This window comes from Tetrao urogallus (genome assembly GCF_951394365.1).
Source record: "Tetrao urogallus genome assembly, chromosome: 6".
Lineage (NCBI taxonomy): Eukaryota > Metazoa > Chordata > Aves > Galliformes > Phasianidae > Tetrao > Tetrao urogallus.
In genome coordinates, this window is record NC_136819.1 from 25,059,556 (window position 1) to 25,078,087 (window position 18,532).

Below are 18,532 nucleotides of genomic sequence, written 5' to 3' on the forward strand. Positions count from 1 at the left end.
ATGTCCTCGGAGGGGGAAGCCGAGGCGGCTGCTGAGAGCGGGCCGGGCAGCAGCCCCGCGCCGGGGCCGGCCGCCGCCGAGCGGGAGGAGGTGAGCGGCGGCAGGGGCAGCCGCCCCGGCCCAGGGGGGGCTCGGGAGGCAAAAGGGGAGATGGGCGTGGGGAAGGGGCCGGCGAGCCCCTCGCCGGGCAGCGGGAGCGGGTGGCCGAGGAGGGGATCCGCAGAGCGGGGGAAGCCGGCGAGGCAGCCGCGGCCCCCGCAGCCCGGCCGGGACCTGCAGCCGCGCCGCGGGGGCGGCCGCCAGCAGCCGCCGGTAGGGAGCCGAGAGCGGGGCAGTGCGGAGCGGAGCGGGGCTCTGCGCGGTGCGGAGCGGACCTCAGCGTGGTGCCCGCCGCGCCCTGCAGTGCCGGGGGTGCCGGCGGGAGCGGGCGGAGTCCCCAGCGGCCAGGTGTTGGGGGCGCCGGGCTCGGCTCAACCCGGCCGGGCGGGGAGCCCCTCTGCGGTCCTTCCCCGGTGCCGCTTGCCGCCCCGCTGAGCATCTCCGTGCCGGGAGGATGCGGCATGGAGCAACGGGGTCTGTCGGGTGGAAGTTTGTCTCCAAGAACGCCTTGGGCTTTGTCCTAGGGGTGCCTACCGTTTCACGAGGGTTTCTGAGATGGTTAAGGGAACTGCGGCTCTCAGGCACTGGCGTGAGTTGCGGGAGGGGCAGGATGAGTGCACAAATGGGTTTGTAGCCTGGAGCTGGGTGGCGTTCAGGTGTTTGGGCCAAAAGACTGAGGTCATCCCTCCCATTTTCCCGTGGGGTCTAGGTTCTACCGATGCTTAATTTGCAGTAGAAAACGCTGTAGCACATATGGCTAAATGTATTTCTTTGCATCATCTGTGAAGCCCTTACTGCGGCCTTGAAGATCATAGGCAGGGGATGACGGATGTGTCTGAGCACTGACACAACAAATACTGAGCCACAAGGCACCAGCCAGACAGCTGCAGGGCTGTGCGGCAGCCGATGACAATATGCTCACAGCCCTGTATATTCAGGACAGCCAGCTATCTTGTGTTCACAGTGCCTGAGATTTCCCTCTGCACCTCATGCAGTCTTTGCTCCCAACTGTTCTGACAGGTCTGCCACTTAGACTTCCTAATCCGTGTACAAATCATGGAAGTGGTTGAACTTTCTTCATGACATAGAGGTAACAACAAATGTAGACACTTACAGGGATGCAAGGAGCAGCCTTCAAGCAGTCAGAGAAGTGAAAACAAACCTTGAACATTTCTGTGGGCAATTGGTCAACTTAAAGCTTTTGCTAATGGGTCCCATGGCTTGTCAACAGTCTCATGATCCTGTAGTTGAAATAAAGTTGGCTCAGCAAAGCCTGCGTGAAACTGCAAGATGCTTAGGTTAAACTACAGTTTTTAAAGTACCTAGAGTAGAAAATTGACTTTTCAGCTTAGGCTGAAAAAAACTGTCTTCTGTGGGTGAAAATGAGGGTTTTCACCTGTCCAATTGCTTTATAAACACCTGCGACACAGCTCACTGCTAAGAGCTGTTACTGGGTCCAGGATACAGCTGCTGTTCTGACAGCAGAGCTCCCCAGTGTAATTACAGCCCCGCAGAAGATCAATAGATGGTTAATGCTGAAAGGGATTTTTTGATTTATTTGGCCTACAACCACGAGCTACAGAAGATTTTCCAATATATTAAGTCCACCATAAAAATATCTAAGTCATTTCTAGACATGAGAGCACTTGATCTTTCTGCTAAGCACATTATATCTCACTTCAGTCATCCTCCTCTCTGTTTTTCTTCTGTTCCAGCACAAACATTTGCACATGAATCTATATCTGAAATGCCTGTAACAGTGATGTCTTAACCCTGCAGTCCTACTTCATTGGTCTTTTCCTCTTGCTTCTTCCATCCCAATGTAAATAGTCCTTTTTGCTTGGATCTGCAGTTGTACTGAAATGTCCTGTATTAAGCAGGCGTTTAATGGGCTTCTCTATGACTCTTGTCATTTATGGATTTCCCTTGGATCAAATACATAGACTTAAATCTTAACAATGGTTTTAAATTGGCTTTATTTGGGGGTAAATCAGTGTGAGATAAAATCCTCAGTGACTAACTGAGAATGTGTCTGAAGTCCAAGCTGTTGTTCTTGAAAACAGCACAAATGAGGATGCTGCTGCGGAGCAGAAAGAAGAGAGCCTGCTTGGTCCCCAGCTGCAGCATGGATCCAGTTCTTCCAAGGGCCACTTGGGTTTACAGCTGTTGTTGCTGAATGTCAGAGCAAGCTCTCAGATTACCTGCCACTACTCAGATGTTTTGTGGTTTGTTGGGGTTTTTTTGGGGTGGTTTGTTGGTTTGGATTTTTTTGTTGTTGTTGATATTTCTTTTTCTTCCTTTTGAGATATCAATTTTTTTGAGCTGAATGACCTGAAATTGTCGTGGTTTCAGCGGTGGTGTTGGATTTTTCAATCCCATTAATTCTTGTGCATTCACTCTTGAAGGGAAGGAATAGAAGGGCCTTATTTTTCTAAACATTTCAGCAGTTATTGTTGTTGACTGTTTTTCTGATAGATTCTCCTTTACTTTCCTCCCCTCTGCTCTGCACTGCCCTGGTTAAGCTGTGGGCTGGCTGTCTTTCTTGTCTTTCTTGTTATTGTGACAGCCTACACCTACACTGAAGACTTGATGGTGGCTTTTCTGCATTTTTTTCCAATTAAGAAATGGTCTTAAATGTTTACATTTTTAAAACTTAGCTGGTTTTTGGTTTTTTTTTTGAGGAAAATAAACCTAGTGAGTACAAATGTCATTTATTTGCTACCAAAGCCAAGTAATCACTCAAGAAAGCTGAAGGCAGCAGCCACTTGACATTTTGAATTACGTATTTGTCTTGTTTGTATTGGCAGAGTCAAACAGCAGTTGTCCATGACTGGTTTTATCTTGTCTTCCATATTTAAGAACTCTAATTGGGCATGACATAGTGCAATCGGTTGGCCTGTTTAAATAAAAGAGAGAAAACCTCCTGGGTAGATGTTCCTGAAACCAGTGGTCATCAGCCCACTGATACTCTTGGAAATGCTGTGCAAGAGAGAGACCACGTAAACTGTCTCAGCTGCCTCTTGCTGCCAATGCTAAGTGGAGCAGAAACATGTTTCCAAAACGCTGTTTGTGGCCACAGCAGCACCAAGGAGTGCAACAAATTCAGAAAACACATGTATGGCTTTGCTTGTTTGCAGGCTACAGCTTTGTAGACCGTCAGGTCAAAAGATAGCTGCGTCCTTTCTGCCACTGGATAGTCACTTGCTACTTGGGGCTTAGTCTGTATTTAGCCCTCCAGCTTTTTATCTCTATTCCCCTATGTAAATATTAAACAGATTTATTTTATTCAGGCTTATTCTATGGCACTGAGAACATCAGCCAAAAATCCTTTCATAACTTAGATCAGATAGCTTTCTATTGTCCCCATCTTTGTGGGCAGTTTCTCTCCTCTCTCACCAGCAGATCCTCATGCTCTGACAAAGCTTTTCCTCCACAGATCCACAGGAACCTGTTGGCTCCTTACTGTCTCTGTGTCTGCCTCCTCCTCCTGCAAGGGTTTGCTGTTTCACTGTGGCTTCTGGGCCAACCAGAAACAAAGTCAGGTACAGGAGGTGGAGAGGAAGGAGGGCACAGGGGCTGTGATGGAGATTAGTGTTGGTCCCTGCCACCACTTCCAAGCAGAAGGTCAGGGGGGACCTTTGAGTACCAGTTCTTCGAGAAAGGCTATTTGCTTGCTAAATCTCTCTCCCAAAAGCAGCACTGACCCTGCCTTCTGGCTAAAGGGAGAACATGAAACACACACACAAACATATATATACACATATATGAAATGTGAAGTGCTTTTCCTTCCCCTAAGTTCTTCTGAATTTCTTGCGTAAGACCTGCTCGAGCAACATCCTGAATAATAGCTTCTGGTTGGCCTGGTGGACGGCTGTCACCATCCAGAGCAAATATGATTGACCAAAGAGATGTTATTCACACGGAGTACAATATTGCCCCTCTCGAGTGAGAGTCAAACAGGTAAAGTCGTTTTCTACCCCTCCTGCAGGGAGGGGGGTTTCAGCAGGCAGAAACCAAAGAGGTCTCCTTATTTCTTGATGCAAACAGTGTCTCTCCTAAAGACAAGAGAACAATTCCAACAATAGTTGCATCAGAGGAACAGCAAAGCTCTTTTTTCATGACCCTGCAGTTCCAGGAAATATTTGCATTGCAGATCCTGTCAAAAGAAAATCTGTGCTGAGACATCACATCTTCTGCTTTTGTTCTTTCCTTTGCCCCACTTTATCTTCTGTTCACGTGCTTGCTCTTGGTGTTCAGAAGTTGTCTCTCTTTTCTGTACTTTGCACGAAAAGCTGCTGAGAGTTTAAAGAAATAGATAGGAAACATCAGACAGATGTGTTTGAGCTCTGAACGGCATCTTGGGCTCTGGCTGTGATGGTTTCTGAGGGCACTGGCCTCTCTGACAGAGTGCTCCCTTGGAGCTCCATCACTAGAGAGTCATAAGGACAGTTGGCAAGCAGCTGTTAAGTGCATCAATGGGAAAAGGAGAGAACAGGTGGTAGGTCCCATGCAGGTGTCATTTCTAATGCTGTGCCCTCAAGAAGACAGATGGTCAGTTGATACCAGTAGAAAGCAAGGGGTCTGCACACTGCTTTGAAACTCCAAATATGCTTCTTGTTCTCTCTTTCTCACTTCAGACATCGTAGAAGATAATAGTCAACCAGAAGGGAAGGGTGGGTACCAAGTCTCCCCTTCACTCAAGTGAAAGCCATTGCAGGGATGAAGCAAGAGGAATCTTCTTCCTGTGAACACAGCGTGGGATTTCTTCTCATCTCTTCTTACACTGTGGAGTTGAAATAAAGTAGCTTAAATTATTGCTGGTGATCAGAAGATTAAAAACAGCAAAATGTCCCAAAGTGGTCCATAGTCATTGGGGGCTTTTTCTAGGTGTGTCCTGACATATGGTAGTGAGTAAAGGGAGCACCTAACCCTGCGCTGTTGAGCTGCCAGCTCTGCAAGCCATTGAGTTGTTCCTGTGACACCGTTGTGGCACTAGAGATAAGGCTCTGTTTGATTTTTCACTTATAGCAGTTCTAGTTTTCAGAAAAGCACAGCTAAGTAGTCAATTAGTTTTTAAATTCTAATCATGGAAAATATAGTTCACTGAAGAGTTCACTGAAGAATATAATCATTCATCTGGCTCCTCTGAGTCTCAGAACTACGAAGTTAAAATTAGCACATCATGAAACACCATTGAGGTCACAGTTCTCGTAGCAGGGGGCTAACTAACCAAAACCCAAATGCTCAAGTCACCTTTGCAGCGGTGTAAGATGAAACAATCCCCACAATGCTGCTGGTAGCAGAACTGCCCATGCTGGGCTCTATCTGAACTGCATCTCATCCCAAGACACCAAATTAAGGAAAAGAAGTTCCTGCATAGGAGTTTATGCTTTCTGCTCTTCCCCCATGCATCCTAGCCTTGGAAGAGCTACCATATGCCACAGGCAACACCCACTGCAACCTTAACTCTGCCCCAGCAGAAGGGGCATCCTCAGCCCCCGAGATGCAGTGGGAGATTTTGCAGAAGCAGGCAGGACAGATGGTGAGTGGGAAGGCTGGAGAAGCATGGCTGCATGGCGTCAGGCTGGTAGCCTTCCCTCAGCAGAGCTAAGCTTGGGAAGTGGTGTCTGGCATACCTGGCAGCCCTTCTCATATGCTGTGTCAATGCCTGGGAGAGGATGGAGTGGATTATACCTCACAAGGTGATGAAGTTTGCAGCTTCTTTGGCTTTACATTATATTGGCTATATATTGGCTATACATTATATGTATTGGGTACATAATGTACAGGGAGTGCCAGCTGACATGTAGCATTCTTTCTGTACTGACTGATATATTGTACATCCTGGTTTAGTTTTCACCTACTTTATTGTCATATGTGATTGCAGAGTGTGCACCTGAGAGGGAAAAGAGAAGTATGAGAGAGAAAGGAGTGATACTCATCACAGATCCTCTTTTCTCACTGCTGGGATGCTACGTCATCTTAACAGGAGAACCATTATTAAAAAATCTCACATTGCTGAGGTTCCAGCTGTGTTCAAAAAAGTACAGAGACAGAGAAAGGCACTCTGTGAATCTGACAGACCAGTGTTGGATGTTATTGCAAGGAATTCTTAGCCGCAGCCTGAGCCCAATGCCATGATGCTGGGAAGTCTTCTACTGTAGCATGGCTAGCTGGCTCCAAATAGAAAGTCACGCACAGGAGACAGGAAGGGTGGAAATTGAGAGACCAAATCACAGATACATTTTGTCCTGTTTTACCAGTGGTTACCACTTAGATAAAAGCACACCATTACAAAAATAATGATAATAATAATAATAATAATAATAATAAAGAAAAAAATATATATAAAATAAACTTTGTAGTTCTGGATCAGGCTTGGTTCACAGTTCACTCTGAAAGACTTCTCTTGAGTTCATTGGAACTTGGATCAGTTCCAGATCACATTTCTTCTGAGCACTTACAAGATTTTTCTATCCTCCATTCAAAGCTCAGGCTGTTCCTTTAGAGTAAGCAAAGATTAAATTGCATTAATAATGAATAACTTTTCTAATTTGCAAAGTCTGTCTAAACAGAGGCATTAGACAACTAGACTGCCAACAGTCAGTGAGAAGCTGACAAGATGGTGTACATGGATTCCTGTCAGATCCATCCAGGAGATGTCAGCCACAAGGAACCCCCCCATTTCCACTATCCCTGTTTCCAGGCTGAAGCACCAGGAGATGGTCTCTTGTTTTCTCTTGGCTGGTGGGCCTTTCCTTGCCATCACTTGCCCCCCTTGCTCTCATGGATGTGGGGCACGACAGAGTAAGTTCATGGAGTCCTGCCGCTGTCTCTTAGTGTGGCCTCTCAAAGGTCACTCCTTCATTTTCTCTCTCTAAGACAGTAGCTGCAGGATTACCTCAGATGTGGTTCTGCTTGCCCATGAATAGCTTCTCCAAGCCAAGCAGGAGGAAGTAGAGTCACCAGTAGAGGTAGCATCCCAGCAGTCTCACTTGTAAGCATCACAGCAGGCCTTGCTTGGCTGGAGCCATCCAGCACTCGGCATGAAGCAGGTTACTGGGCTGGCACTGACGGTAGCAGTATGTCACAAGGAACCAACTTGGACTACAGCATGCCAGCTATTGCAGGTCAGTGCATGACGAAACACACTTTGGATGGAGCAAAAACATAGTCAGGGAAGCCTGTCAACAAGGGTCTCGTGCCATCGTCTCTACATCTATCACTTGGGTTGCACGGTGCACAGCTGCTATAACCTCCCTCCTCACTATGTGGGACTGGTGTCTTTCCAGCCCTGGTCTGAGCAGATGATTTGGCAGAAGTCAGGACTTTCTGCCGTCTGAACTTTCCCTCCACGCTGAATGAGTGTCTGTCTCTTGACATGATGACTGATGAAGTGTAAGTTCAGCTCTGACCTAAGGGGACATTTCCTTCCCCATCCTAAAGCTCTGTACCCATCTGTGAACCTCGTACCAGTAATATTTACCATGTGTCTACTGGGAACTGTCGCTATCCAAGGGAGATGTACAGGGAATTTGGCTTTGTGTCACTACTGTCAAAAGCCAGCAGTAGCAACATCAGCACTCTGGAGAAAAAAGGGATTATTTTGTAGTGTAGTATTCTGTAAGCTGGTAAAAAACTGTTGTTTTTTAGCCCTGATTTCTGTTTTGCAAATGGTGACCGCTCTGTTGCTAGGATTCCTTTGTGCCAAAAACATACCTGCACAGCTTCCCTTGCAACAGCATGTGTGTGCTTCACCAATGGAGGTGACTGGGCACAGCTGCTTCACATCCCTCAACTTCCTTACATTTTAGCAAGCATATTTCCCATCCTGTCATAATGTGTGCCTATATACTGTCTGCCTACAAACATCTTTTCTTTTCTGGGATTTCCTTTATTTCTGCTTGAAGAACTGTTAAGTATTAGAGTACTGGAAGCTCCTTCTGTCCTGACCTCTGCTTTCTTCTTCTGATGGTATCTTAAGTCCTCGAATACACAAGGATGAAAGGTGTGAAGTAAAAGGCTGCCTTTGTGCTGTACCTCAAGGGGGTCCTATCAGCTGGCACCCAAGTGGATCAGCAAGACGTGCCATTTCATAGTTTGTCTTGTCTGATTATAGTCTCTGCCGAGAACGGAATTGAATGCTTCCATTCTGTGCACCTTACCAGCCTGAGACCTCCCCCTTATAGCTCCGGTGAAGGCTGGATGAGATTAAATCTCCACAGGGCTTTAAACAACCAGAAACCCAGCAATGCTGGCTCACCACAGGAGTGCAGCTGCCAGAGCAAATGCCTTTCTATTGGTGATGCTACTGACTTGTGTGCCATGCACACAGGTTATTCCTTTTAAACCAAGTCAAAGAGATCTCTGCTTGGAAGTAGTGTGACAGCCTCTGCCTGCATGAGGTTTTCATTCTTGCAGGAGCTTAATGGCAAAGGAGCAAATGACGTGTTCAAAACATGCAGCTACAACTGTACCATATCCTCAAGGACCAAAAGTAAATTCTCTTTGATGCTTAATGTTTTTCTCCAGTGCTTTCTTTCCCTTATATTTCCTATCCCCTCCATGCTGGCAGCCATGCTGAGAGCACTTTCTATTGGCTCAGCATGAGCTGGGGGTAATGGGCTTCTTGCAGTTTAAGATGGATGGAGGAAGGATTTTATTTCAGGCTCCCCAGGAGAGGATTTATGAGATGGTTGTTGTAATATCTCCTTTTTCCCTCACCAGGCCTTATTACTGATGCCCCGTGCGGTGCCCAGATTGGGTCACATAATGGAGGAGCTCTTCAACCCATCATACACCAGCATCTGGGTTAGCATAGCCCTGCAGGCTCCTTCCTCTTTGTACTAATGAACATCTCACATAGGAGTTCATTTGGCCCTGTGAGGCAGGAAGAATTGTACTCTTAATCTTCTCCTGTGGTTGTCTTTTCTGTAGTCACCTCAGCCTCTTTGGGCCAGCTTTTCACCACGATCACCTCAGGACTTGCAAGGTGATATCTGCACCCACATCTATTTTGTCTTCTAAGGGAACGCAGATGGAGATCTCCTTGCCCTCATTGTATCATCCTGTCTTAGTGCACAAATGGTGAAGCTGTTCTCTCAGAACACCCGAGGCTGGTCCTGGTGTCAGAGATCTCCTCAGTTATCCTCAATAGCACAAGTGAGGATTCACCTCAGCAAAGTTTTGGTGCGCCTCTCTGTGTTATGTTCTGCCATGTCCATCAGGAACATTTTCTACTGCCCTCCCCTGATTAACATGGAAGAAGACATAGATAAAAAACCTGCTTACATCCAGTCTGGTCACAACACAATGTGTGATTTGTAGTTATTGATTGTTCTTTACCTTTCATTTATCACACTGGGATATGTTCATCAGAAGTATAAATCCACAAAAGCAAATTAAATTGTGGCTGGCATTAATTATTCCCCGAATTTTGGTTCTTTCTTCTCTGCTTCTATTTCTCTTCTTCTAGCCCTGTGCCAGTGTTTCTTCCATGTAATTTCCCATGGACAGGAAGACTGTTTGCAAATTAAAACAGGAAGAAAAAAAAAAAAGACAAGACTGACTCGTTGCTCACGTGAACAATCCCAAGCTGTGAGGTCACTTTGCTGTTGAAGACAGTGATAAGGTCACCCTGCAGTGCTGCAGCCAGCTCTGGGAGGTGAGCAGAAGCACGCTGTGATGCCAGGCTTTGCCGCGCATCTCTGCTTGCTGAGGCATGACCACAGCATCACCACTGCAGCATGGTGTCACCATTGCGGGACTCTCTGCCCCCTCTTAGCACATCTTTATTCCATTGTAGAGCAGACAGGGCTGTAGATCTGATTTTTTTTTAGAGAAGTTCCCAGCAGAAAGGGAGTATCTGGTGAGGGGGAGCTTCTTTCAGACTGTAGATGGGCTGAGAGGATTGCTGGCTCAGTGGGTCCCTCAGTGCTGACAGGGTCACTCCTTTCCTATATCAATCCTTGCTCAGTTCTTTTCCCTGGGCTGGCAGATCCCCATCCTCACCTGCTGCCTCCGTTTCCCTGCCTCGGTGACATCTGCATTGGTGACATCTGCATTCAGAGCATCACTAGGCTATCCTCGCCTCTCTTCCACCTCTTCACCCCCCCTTCCTGTATTTCCCACTCATTTCTCTATTTCCATTCGGGCCACGTCCTCACTACCCTCTGTTTTCTCTTATTCTTTCATTTTAGACATGATAGCATTTTGCTTCAGCAAAATTGAAGCTCTTGAGGTCAGCCACCAAGGGCAAACATGTTCACACATGGGGTTTCAAAGGACAGGAAATGCTTTTGGCATGATTTCCCTGAAGGAGAATTTGAATGCTTTTGAAATCGGGGAACTCAGATATCTGACTGCAAACCAGACACAGGCAGTCGAACTTGGACCCCAAACTGTCCACAAAACTAGCATTAGAATAAATTCATGCTGTTGCAGCACATTTTCTGCTTATCCAGCTCTTGCTGGAGTTTTCAAGGAGACTGAAGCACTGAATCTGACAGAAGAGGAAAAAGCCATTTTGTCATTAGAAGCTACAGAGAAGTAGTAAACATCCGGCAAAATTATATATAAATTTTTTAAAGGCTAACTGCAAAACAGTTTCATCAGCTTCCTTTGAACTTCACAGGTTATTTCTCTCCTTCTATAAGGGTCAGTTTGGCAGCTTTTGGTTCAAATTTGGTACAGCAGTCCTAATTAGGAGAGTGCAAAACCAGAGGTTTGTAATTGTCAACACAACCACTTGTGTGCTGTGAGTGGCAAAGAAAAGGAAGCAACACTTCGAACCCACACCGCCATGCACCCACTTTTGAAGTAAAATCCAACTACTGATTAATAGTGTATGACAACAAGCTAGGTAATGATGTGCTCTGCTGCAGCTTTGGCAGGGTTTGACTGAGCATCGAGAGCTGCACATGGAATTGCCCCTGGCAGTAGCACTGGAAGTGTGAGAAGCACCTCAGTGCACACACAGCACCCACAGCCTTGTGCTGATGACTGATGTTTGGGTTTATGAAGACAATTGCCCTGTATAAGTTAATGGGATATTAGCCATTAGATTGGCAGAGTTATAGAGAAATAATTGCTAGATTTGACACTATCCACTGTATTTAAACATAAAATCACTGCTGATAACATATACAATTGACACAAAGATGACAAGGCTGGTCTGTAACAATGAGCACAGTCCTGCAGAGAGATCTGCTTCATTTGATAATTTCATTATTCAATTCAAAGCCAAATCTGAAGTTACACATTTCAGGGTGGAGAGTGCATCCTGTCCTTTTACCTGTCCTTGAAATAGCATCTCAAAAAATACCTAGGAGCAAAGTGGGTGAATGCTTGAATATACACTCCCAAGCCAAAATCTCCTAATACAACTCTTGGAGTTTTTTAAAAAAGGTAAAGTGTGTGGAAATTGGGGGTGATTTTATGGTTGAGTATAATGCTGGTGAAATGAGTGCTGAAATCCTGCACTTGCAGGATGCACATTAAGAAGGATCTAAAGGTGATAGAGAAAAAGAAGAGCTCCAAAGAGAGCTGGGGGAAAAAAAAGAAAAAAGCCATGCAGTGAAGGACTTTGAGACCTTGACCCATTTATTTTAGAAAAAGAAAGCCAAGAGGTGTCGTAATTAGAATGGAGAGGCGCCTTCAGAGAAAGAAGGCAGCAGTATGAAGAGTCTTTCATTACATTCAGAATAGGAATCCCCGCTGCCATCAATGGGGGCTAAAGTGAGAGAAAATTACAATGGCAGTGAAATTCAATCATCAAACAAATTGCAGAAGGGGTTGTAAGTTCTTAATTTGCTTTTGTCTGTGAAGGAAGTTTTTATGCAAGATGAGCTTTTACCAACTACCAGTCATTGGGCTATACATAGGACTGTAGCATAACACTGCATTGCCCGTGAAGTACACGACTGAGAGAGAGAAGATGTAGTGTCTCCTAGTCTTAAGATATAAATGCAGTTTGACTCATAACAAGTTGATAGGATAAATTCCTACTACCACCTGGGAGTACTAAAGAACTATTGTATCGTAACTATCCCTGCCATCACCTAGTGCAGCCATGTGGTCAGCTGGTGAATCCAGCTATCAGAGATGCTGATGTCCAAAGGTCAGCAAAGCAGCCCCCACTGGCAAAACTGAGGCACTAGACGTTCAAGGTAGGCACCTAAAAGCCTGAGCTGATGGAAGCTGTCTAGGCTTCTAGCATCCCTTCCATCTCCTCTAACCAGTGGATGCTCACAAAGGGGAGCAAGGATGCCTGCCTCGACCCACACCCCAGTACATAAGAACCCATCAAGAGGAAGAAACCCAGGGACATAAGTCATGCAGAAGCATGTTATTACAGTTCAAATGTGCCTTTAAAGGAGATACTGTGGCATGGTGGGGCAGTTTTTAATGTCTTGCCTACTTGGTCACCCTCAATGCAGTTGCTTGTAAGCTTACTTAGGATGGTTGTCAGTTACAGTCTAGCTGAGCATATTTTCATGTTGGTGGCTCACAAGTTGTCCAGGGATGAAACCCTGCCCACCCACTCCTCCAGCCCCTGGCCATGCTCTGCTCCAGCTGCTAAGTGCAAAGCCACACTTTCTCCTCCTGCTTTCTCCCCACCCCTTTACATTAGGCAAGATTAACAGCCCAAATCTACATGCTATTACAATGCAAAGTAATTTTTAATGATTTTAATGACTGCTGCTGTACCCAGAAGTCGATCTGGCTGCTGCAGAGCTGGGACAAGTGTGGGTTTGGTGTGCCGGTTCCACACCGGTCCCTTCATGCTGGCGTTTGATCTTGGGTATCTGCCATCTGAGGGTGGCTTTGAAGGCAATTGCTGTTTCAGCCACTGCCAGTATGCTTTCTCATTTGCAAACTAAGTTCTGCACAAAAGTTCCTTGAAGGAGAAATAACCAAAATGTTGCCAGCCTGGAAACTCCTGTCTGCTGCAAGTGTCGGTTGAATTTCCAGTTCTCTGTGAGCAGCTAGGGCTTTCGAGACTATTTTCCAGCAACTACCGCAACTAATTAAATAGCATCTATCATTTGGTGTCTTGGAAGATTTCATACCACCAGACAACAAACAGAGCTCAGGAGAACATGGAGCTCCCTCTCCATTTTGAGTAGGGCACAGACCCAACGCTCTGCCTGAGATTTTTTTTGGAAAGGACCGGTCAAAAAGCCCCAGTACAAAGGCAGGATGGGACCAAGGGCAGCTCAGGGGAGGGCTGCCCCAACTTTTCATGTTTGGGGCTCAAATCTGTGAGTTCTAGTTTGCAAATAAGGTTTCTGAGTTTTTGCCTGTTATGGGACAGTCACTGCTTGCCTCTGGCTGTAGAGCTTGCTGTCCTCAATTTCTTCAGTCACATTTGTCTTCTAATATATTCCAGGGGGTTAGGGTTTTGCCCCACATCAAACTGACACAGCAGCCGCAGCATTCCTCAGAGAACACAGCTTTCATTCACTGTCTGGCCAAAGTTATCATGGAAATTGTTAGTTTCCTTAAGCATTTATTATAGTTGTCCCAAAATACAGGCTTACCCTGTTCTGATCTGAAACACTGTGCTTGGAAAGGAGAAAATTCCGCATAGTACCACAAACACCATGTTTGCAAGAAGTTGGTATGTTAATTAATAAAGTCTGGGAGCCACTGGCTTAGCATACTAATGAATTTGTTATGCAAAGATAGATGGAAAGATACATTTCGTTATTAGACTTTTGAATGTGTAATGCTTTTATTGTAATTATTTGTTGCATTTCCTGTCTTTCTTATGAACACACTGTTATTATTTCTAACACTATAGTAGAGTTAGATAATTGTTTCAGCAAAGGGAAGGAGAAATAACGAGATATAAGCCAGAGGAACATAGTCAAGACTTGAAATGAGAGGGACAGCCAGTGGGATAGACCCTAGAGGAGATATCCTTTTGTAACTGAGGACCTGCAGAGAATGAGATCTAGTCAGCAGCAAAGAAGAGCCTTTTTCCCAAAGACTTCTGAACACGAAGGTTGGGCTGAACTGACTGATAGGTGTGTGTAAATCTGAGAGGTCTGGCAGTAGGCACTATGGCTGCATGTTCTCACTAATGCCAGGAGAGAAGTTGCATTTCTTACAAGCTATAGTGAAAACAGTGAAGGTAACCCATCTCAGGAAGATCCAGCCCTCTCTGCACAGGGGGCTGATGGCCGTTTTTGAGATGTCTCCACAGAGCAAGCCCTGGAGCAGCCACCAGCCCAGCTCTGATCGAGACTGGTAAGACCAGAGTCACCCTCTTCCCCAAAGTGGGGGTGGCATTTTGTGCGGCTAAGCACATAAAGAAGCATCTGCCAGCTCTCAGACTCCAGTAGGGCCACTGATAACCCTAACCAGCAGGGCTGGTTGAATCAGTCCTTGGGTAGGAGCCAAGCTGTGGGTTGCAAGTTGGACCACAGAGCTTCAGAGATCAGAGAAGTTATTAGTCAAAGGGAAGCAAGACAAAGGAAAGGAGAGGATTGCAGTGCCTTTGGCAAATAGTGCCTTAACTGAAACAGGACAGCCTTCACATGGCTGCATGCAGGGCCAAGCTGTTGGGGTTCCTGATGTATTTAAGCACATACTTTACATTACAACTGACTACTAGACATCCTTAGATGGGTCCATAGGGAGAAGCCTACATTGGTCAGGAATGGCACTGGGACAAGAGTTTCCGGAGATCAAATTTTTTGTGACTGGATGTAGACTCAAGAATTCACCCTGCAAAACTGCCATAAGTAGTGACTGCCTAAAGCCACTTCCTCACTTTCCTTGAGCCTTCCTGCAAAAAAGTTAGGGAAAACAGCCTTATTCCTTCTTATACTGAAGTCTTTTGTCTTCCCTGCTTGCAGCAAAGGCATATAACCTGCTTTGTTCCTCTGCATCCATTTTGTTAGTCACAAGAATACAGTCCAAAATAATTATTCTTCATTTTGACACACAAATATACATAAAAGGCTTGGGATAAGAATAGAAATCTTTATAGGCTCCTTCTAGATGCATCAGGAAGAATCAGGAGCCAAATTCTGCCCTTCCTTGCTGCAGATGAATGCTGTCGCTCCCTAAAATAAATAAAATTGCTCTGCACTTGCACAGTGTCAGATTAGAAGCTAAGAAATCAAAACCTAACCCTGTGAAGTCTAGTTTGGCAATGCTCACAGCAAGCCATAAAAACCTCTATAGTTACTCAGAAGTGGCTCTCTGTTCCAGAAAAAAAAAAAAAAAAAAAAGCAGTATTAAATCTGATCTGATAGCCCTGCAAGGTTAGGTGCCAATGCTTCCATCTCATTGAGAAAACAGTAAATTCTTTCTAGTGGTGCTGCGCTACTATTTCCTGAGTCATAAGATGCTGGTCCTTAAAATCCTGGGTGATTCAAGCTTGCTTACAGAATCCTAACTGCTCTGGGTTTAGGAAAAGCTATACTAGGGGAGAACCTTATCCCAGTAGAAAAAGAGAAGACATTTCCCAAACCTAGCATCTGCTGGCATCTGTGAAGTAGTTTGATGCATTAGAGGTGGTCCCCTGGGAGAAGGAGTAGTTGCATGCTTCTATTTTTGCATGAAATCAGGCTCAGCAGAGGGCATGATGATGCACAAATATCAGCATGTCATGCTGTCTTTTTCTCAGACTTAAGGAGAGGCAAAGGACGGCAGCGACGAGAGGGATGAGTTTAGCTCGACACATAACCTACTGGGTGAGCAGGGGGTCCCATGTCAGATGCTTTCTACAGACCAGCTGCTGCCAGCCAAGGGTATAAAACCCGTGCTGCTACTGCTCTTTGCAGAGAGACAACTTTGCTTCCGCTAGCTGCTTGGCTGGATTTCATGCCTTTTATTGTAGCCCAACATAGCATGACAACGCAGCTGATTCACTGCAGCATCACAGGGGTAAAACCACAACCACTCCATCTTGGTGAGCATAGCAGGAATACAAGAATGCAAACTCCCTCTCCACTCCCAGCCTGACTTTTGTGACTTCAAAGAGAAGGATATGCTATATTTTAAACGTTTACTCACAGACCCTTAGCCCCAGTGGTTGAACCTTTTGGTTATTTTAGGTAGGAACTTGTCTTCTAACCAGCCTGAAGCTATGTGCACCATGCTGTAATCCTGACAATTTTTTCAAATAAATGTGCTCGAATCTGGTAATTTTCCTGATGGCTCACCTCCAAGAGAATGGTGTCAATCACCCAGTAGGTTTCAGGGCTGGGGCTGAGTCAGCTCTGACTCATTCAGTAGCTCGAGCTTTGCCAGGCACTGGAGCTCTGCGTTGGTGCAATCCATTGGGCTGTGGCCCCACAAAGGACACTGTTCCCCAAGTCTGCAGCAGCATAGTGTGAGGGGGAAACCCACAGCCCTGCTCCAAAACCTTCTTGGCCCTGTAGTAAGGTGTGTAGATGGGGATGGGTGCTGGCTCCTTGCAGGGTGCAGAATCTGAGGACCCATCTCACCCTCATCAGGATGCCCATCTGACCTGAATGTGGGCATTGCCATATGAAGGACTTCCTTCCTGGGAGCTGGAGGAAGCAAGGAAGTGGTTTTGTCCACAGACCTCTGTCCTGTCACAAATTTTCTGGCAAAATAGTTAGTATTCCCATTTCTATGAAGTAGGGTGGTGTCCCCATCCTCAGGCAGTCAAGAGCAAACCCAATCTGGAAAGCAAAAGGCACCATATGTACTATGTAAAGCAGTGCGACTGACAGGTTCCTCTCTTTGTCTTTCTCCCTTTATCCTTGGTGGTGTGATTTGAAGCAACGCCCTGTGAAGCAATCCCTGAGTGCCTGCATGTGCAGAGAGTCACACTGGAAATGCCTCCTCCTCTCCATCCTCATGTATGGTTGCCTGGGAGCAGTGGCCTGGTGTCAGCTGGCCCGAGTCACCAAGCTCAGCTTCGACAGCTCCTTCAAGGGCAAGTCCATGATCTACCATGACAGTCCCTGCTCAGATGGCTATGTCTACATCCCGCTGGCCTTCCTTTCCATGCTGTATGTGGTGTACCTGGTGGAGTGCTGGCACTGCCACGTCAAGAGAGAGCTGCAGTACAAGGCTGATGTGGACAGTGTCTATGAATGTATCAACCGCATGCAGCAAGCCACTCCGTGCATCTGGTGGAAGGCCATCAGCTACCACTTTGTACGGCGAACCCGGCAGGTAACACGGTACCGCAATGGTGATGCCTATACCACCACCCAAGTCTACCACGAGAGGGTCAACACTCATGTGGCCGAAGCTGAGTTTGACTACTCTCACTGTGGATACAAGGACATCTCCAAAGAGCTCCTGGGCCTGGAGAGCTACACAGCCACCAAGCTGAGGTTCACCAAATGCTTCAGCTTTGCCAACATCGAGTCTGAGAACTCTTACCTGACACAAAGGGCTCACTTCTTCACAGAAATAGAGGGGCTGGATGACTACATGGAGGTAAGGGAAGGCATGCAGCTCAAAAATGTGGACTTCAAAGAGCTCATGATGGCCTACGGGGACCCAGATCATCTCCCATGGTATGTGTCTCACTATGCTTTCTGGGTGGCAGCCATCCTGATGATCTCGTGGCCTCTCAGGGTACTCATAGAGTATCGGACTGCATACGTCCACTACCATGTGGAGAAGCTTCTGGGCCTGGAATACACAGCACCCGCCACGACGGAGGAGCCCCTCTACCGTTACCGCATGCCCCGGGATGCCACGCAGGACAGCACAGAGCTGGAGTGGCACATCTGCACCAACCGGCAGCTGATCCCCAGCTACTCTGAGGCCATGCTAATGGACCTGGCCGACTCCCCAGCGTACAACAGCTACACAGTGTGTCGGTACAGTGAGGTGGCCCACGGCTGTGAGCGCTGCAACCGTGCCTCCAGCACCTCCTCCATCTTCTCACGCCATGCTTTCCACAGCTGCAGTGGCAACTCCCGTCTGTCCCTCAACACCAGCCGCTTCTCCCTCTGCCGCGTCCATGGCTCCCACAGGACAGGCCTCTGGCGGAGCCGCAGCAGCAGCATTGCTGACCGGGGCTGCCATGATGAGCAATGCTGCTCCTACTCCAGCCAGCTGGCTGTCAACGAGAACCCCCCTACCTACCACGACGCCCGCTTCTTCCCTGTCTTGATCGTGCATAGGCCGGAAGGGCACGATGGACAGCCCTTCTATGTCAGACGCTCCTCCTGTTTAGAAACATCTCTGTGATGGGCTCTCATGCTTTCTCAGCTCTTCAGCTCTGGAACAGCTTCACTGCTGTGCTTGCAGAGACACCACCAGCCTGCAAGTGTCAGTCAGCAGGACGAGCTTTCAGTTCTTCTTGGCATTGCATGAGGATATGGTCGCCCTGCCAAGTGGCCCACCTCATTTCTAAAGCTTCTCTCCCTCCTCCTATTCATCTCCATGTTTATTTTTCCCCTTCTTTTCACTCTTTTACTCCTCACTG

At 46.8% G+C, this 18,532-nt stretch overlaps 1 protein-coding gene across 1 annotated transcript; it reads left to right on the forward strand.

Annotated features, from left to right (window-relative positions):
- On the forward strand, window positions 1-18,294 carry LOC306947764 (transmembrane protein 151B-like; the record flags this gene model as incomplete). The annotated part of the gene is made up of 2 exons (XM_079537181.1): window positions 1-90; window positions 16,864-18,294. The coding sequence occupies 2 exons, from the start codon at window positions 1-3 to the stop codon at window positions 18,292-18,294; spliced, it is 1,521 nt and encodes a 506-aa protein (XP_079393307.1).
- Window positions 18,295-18,532: the final 238 nt, after the last annotated feature.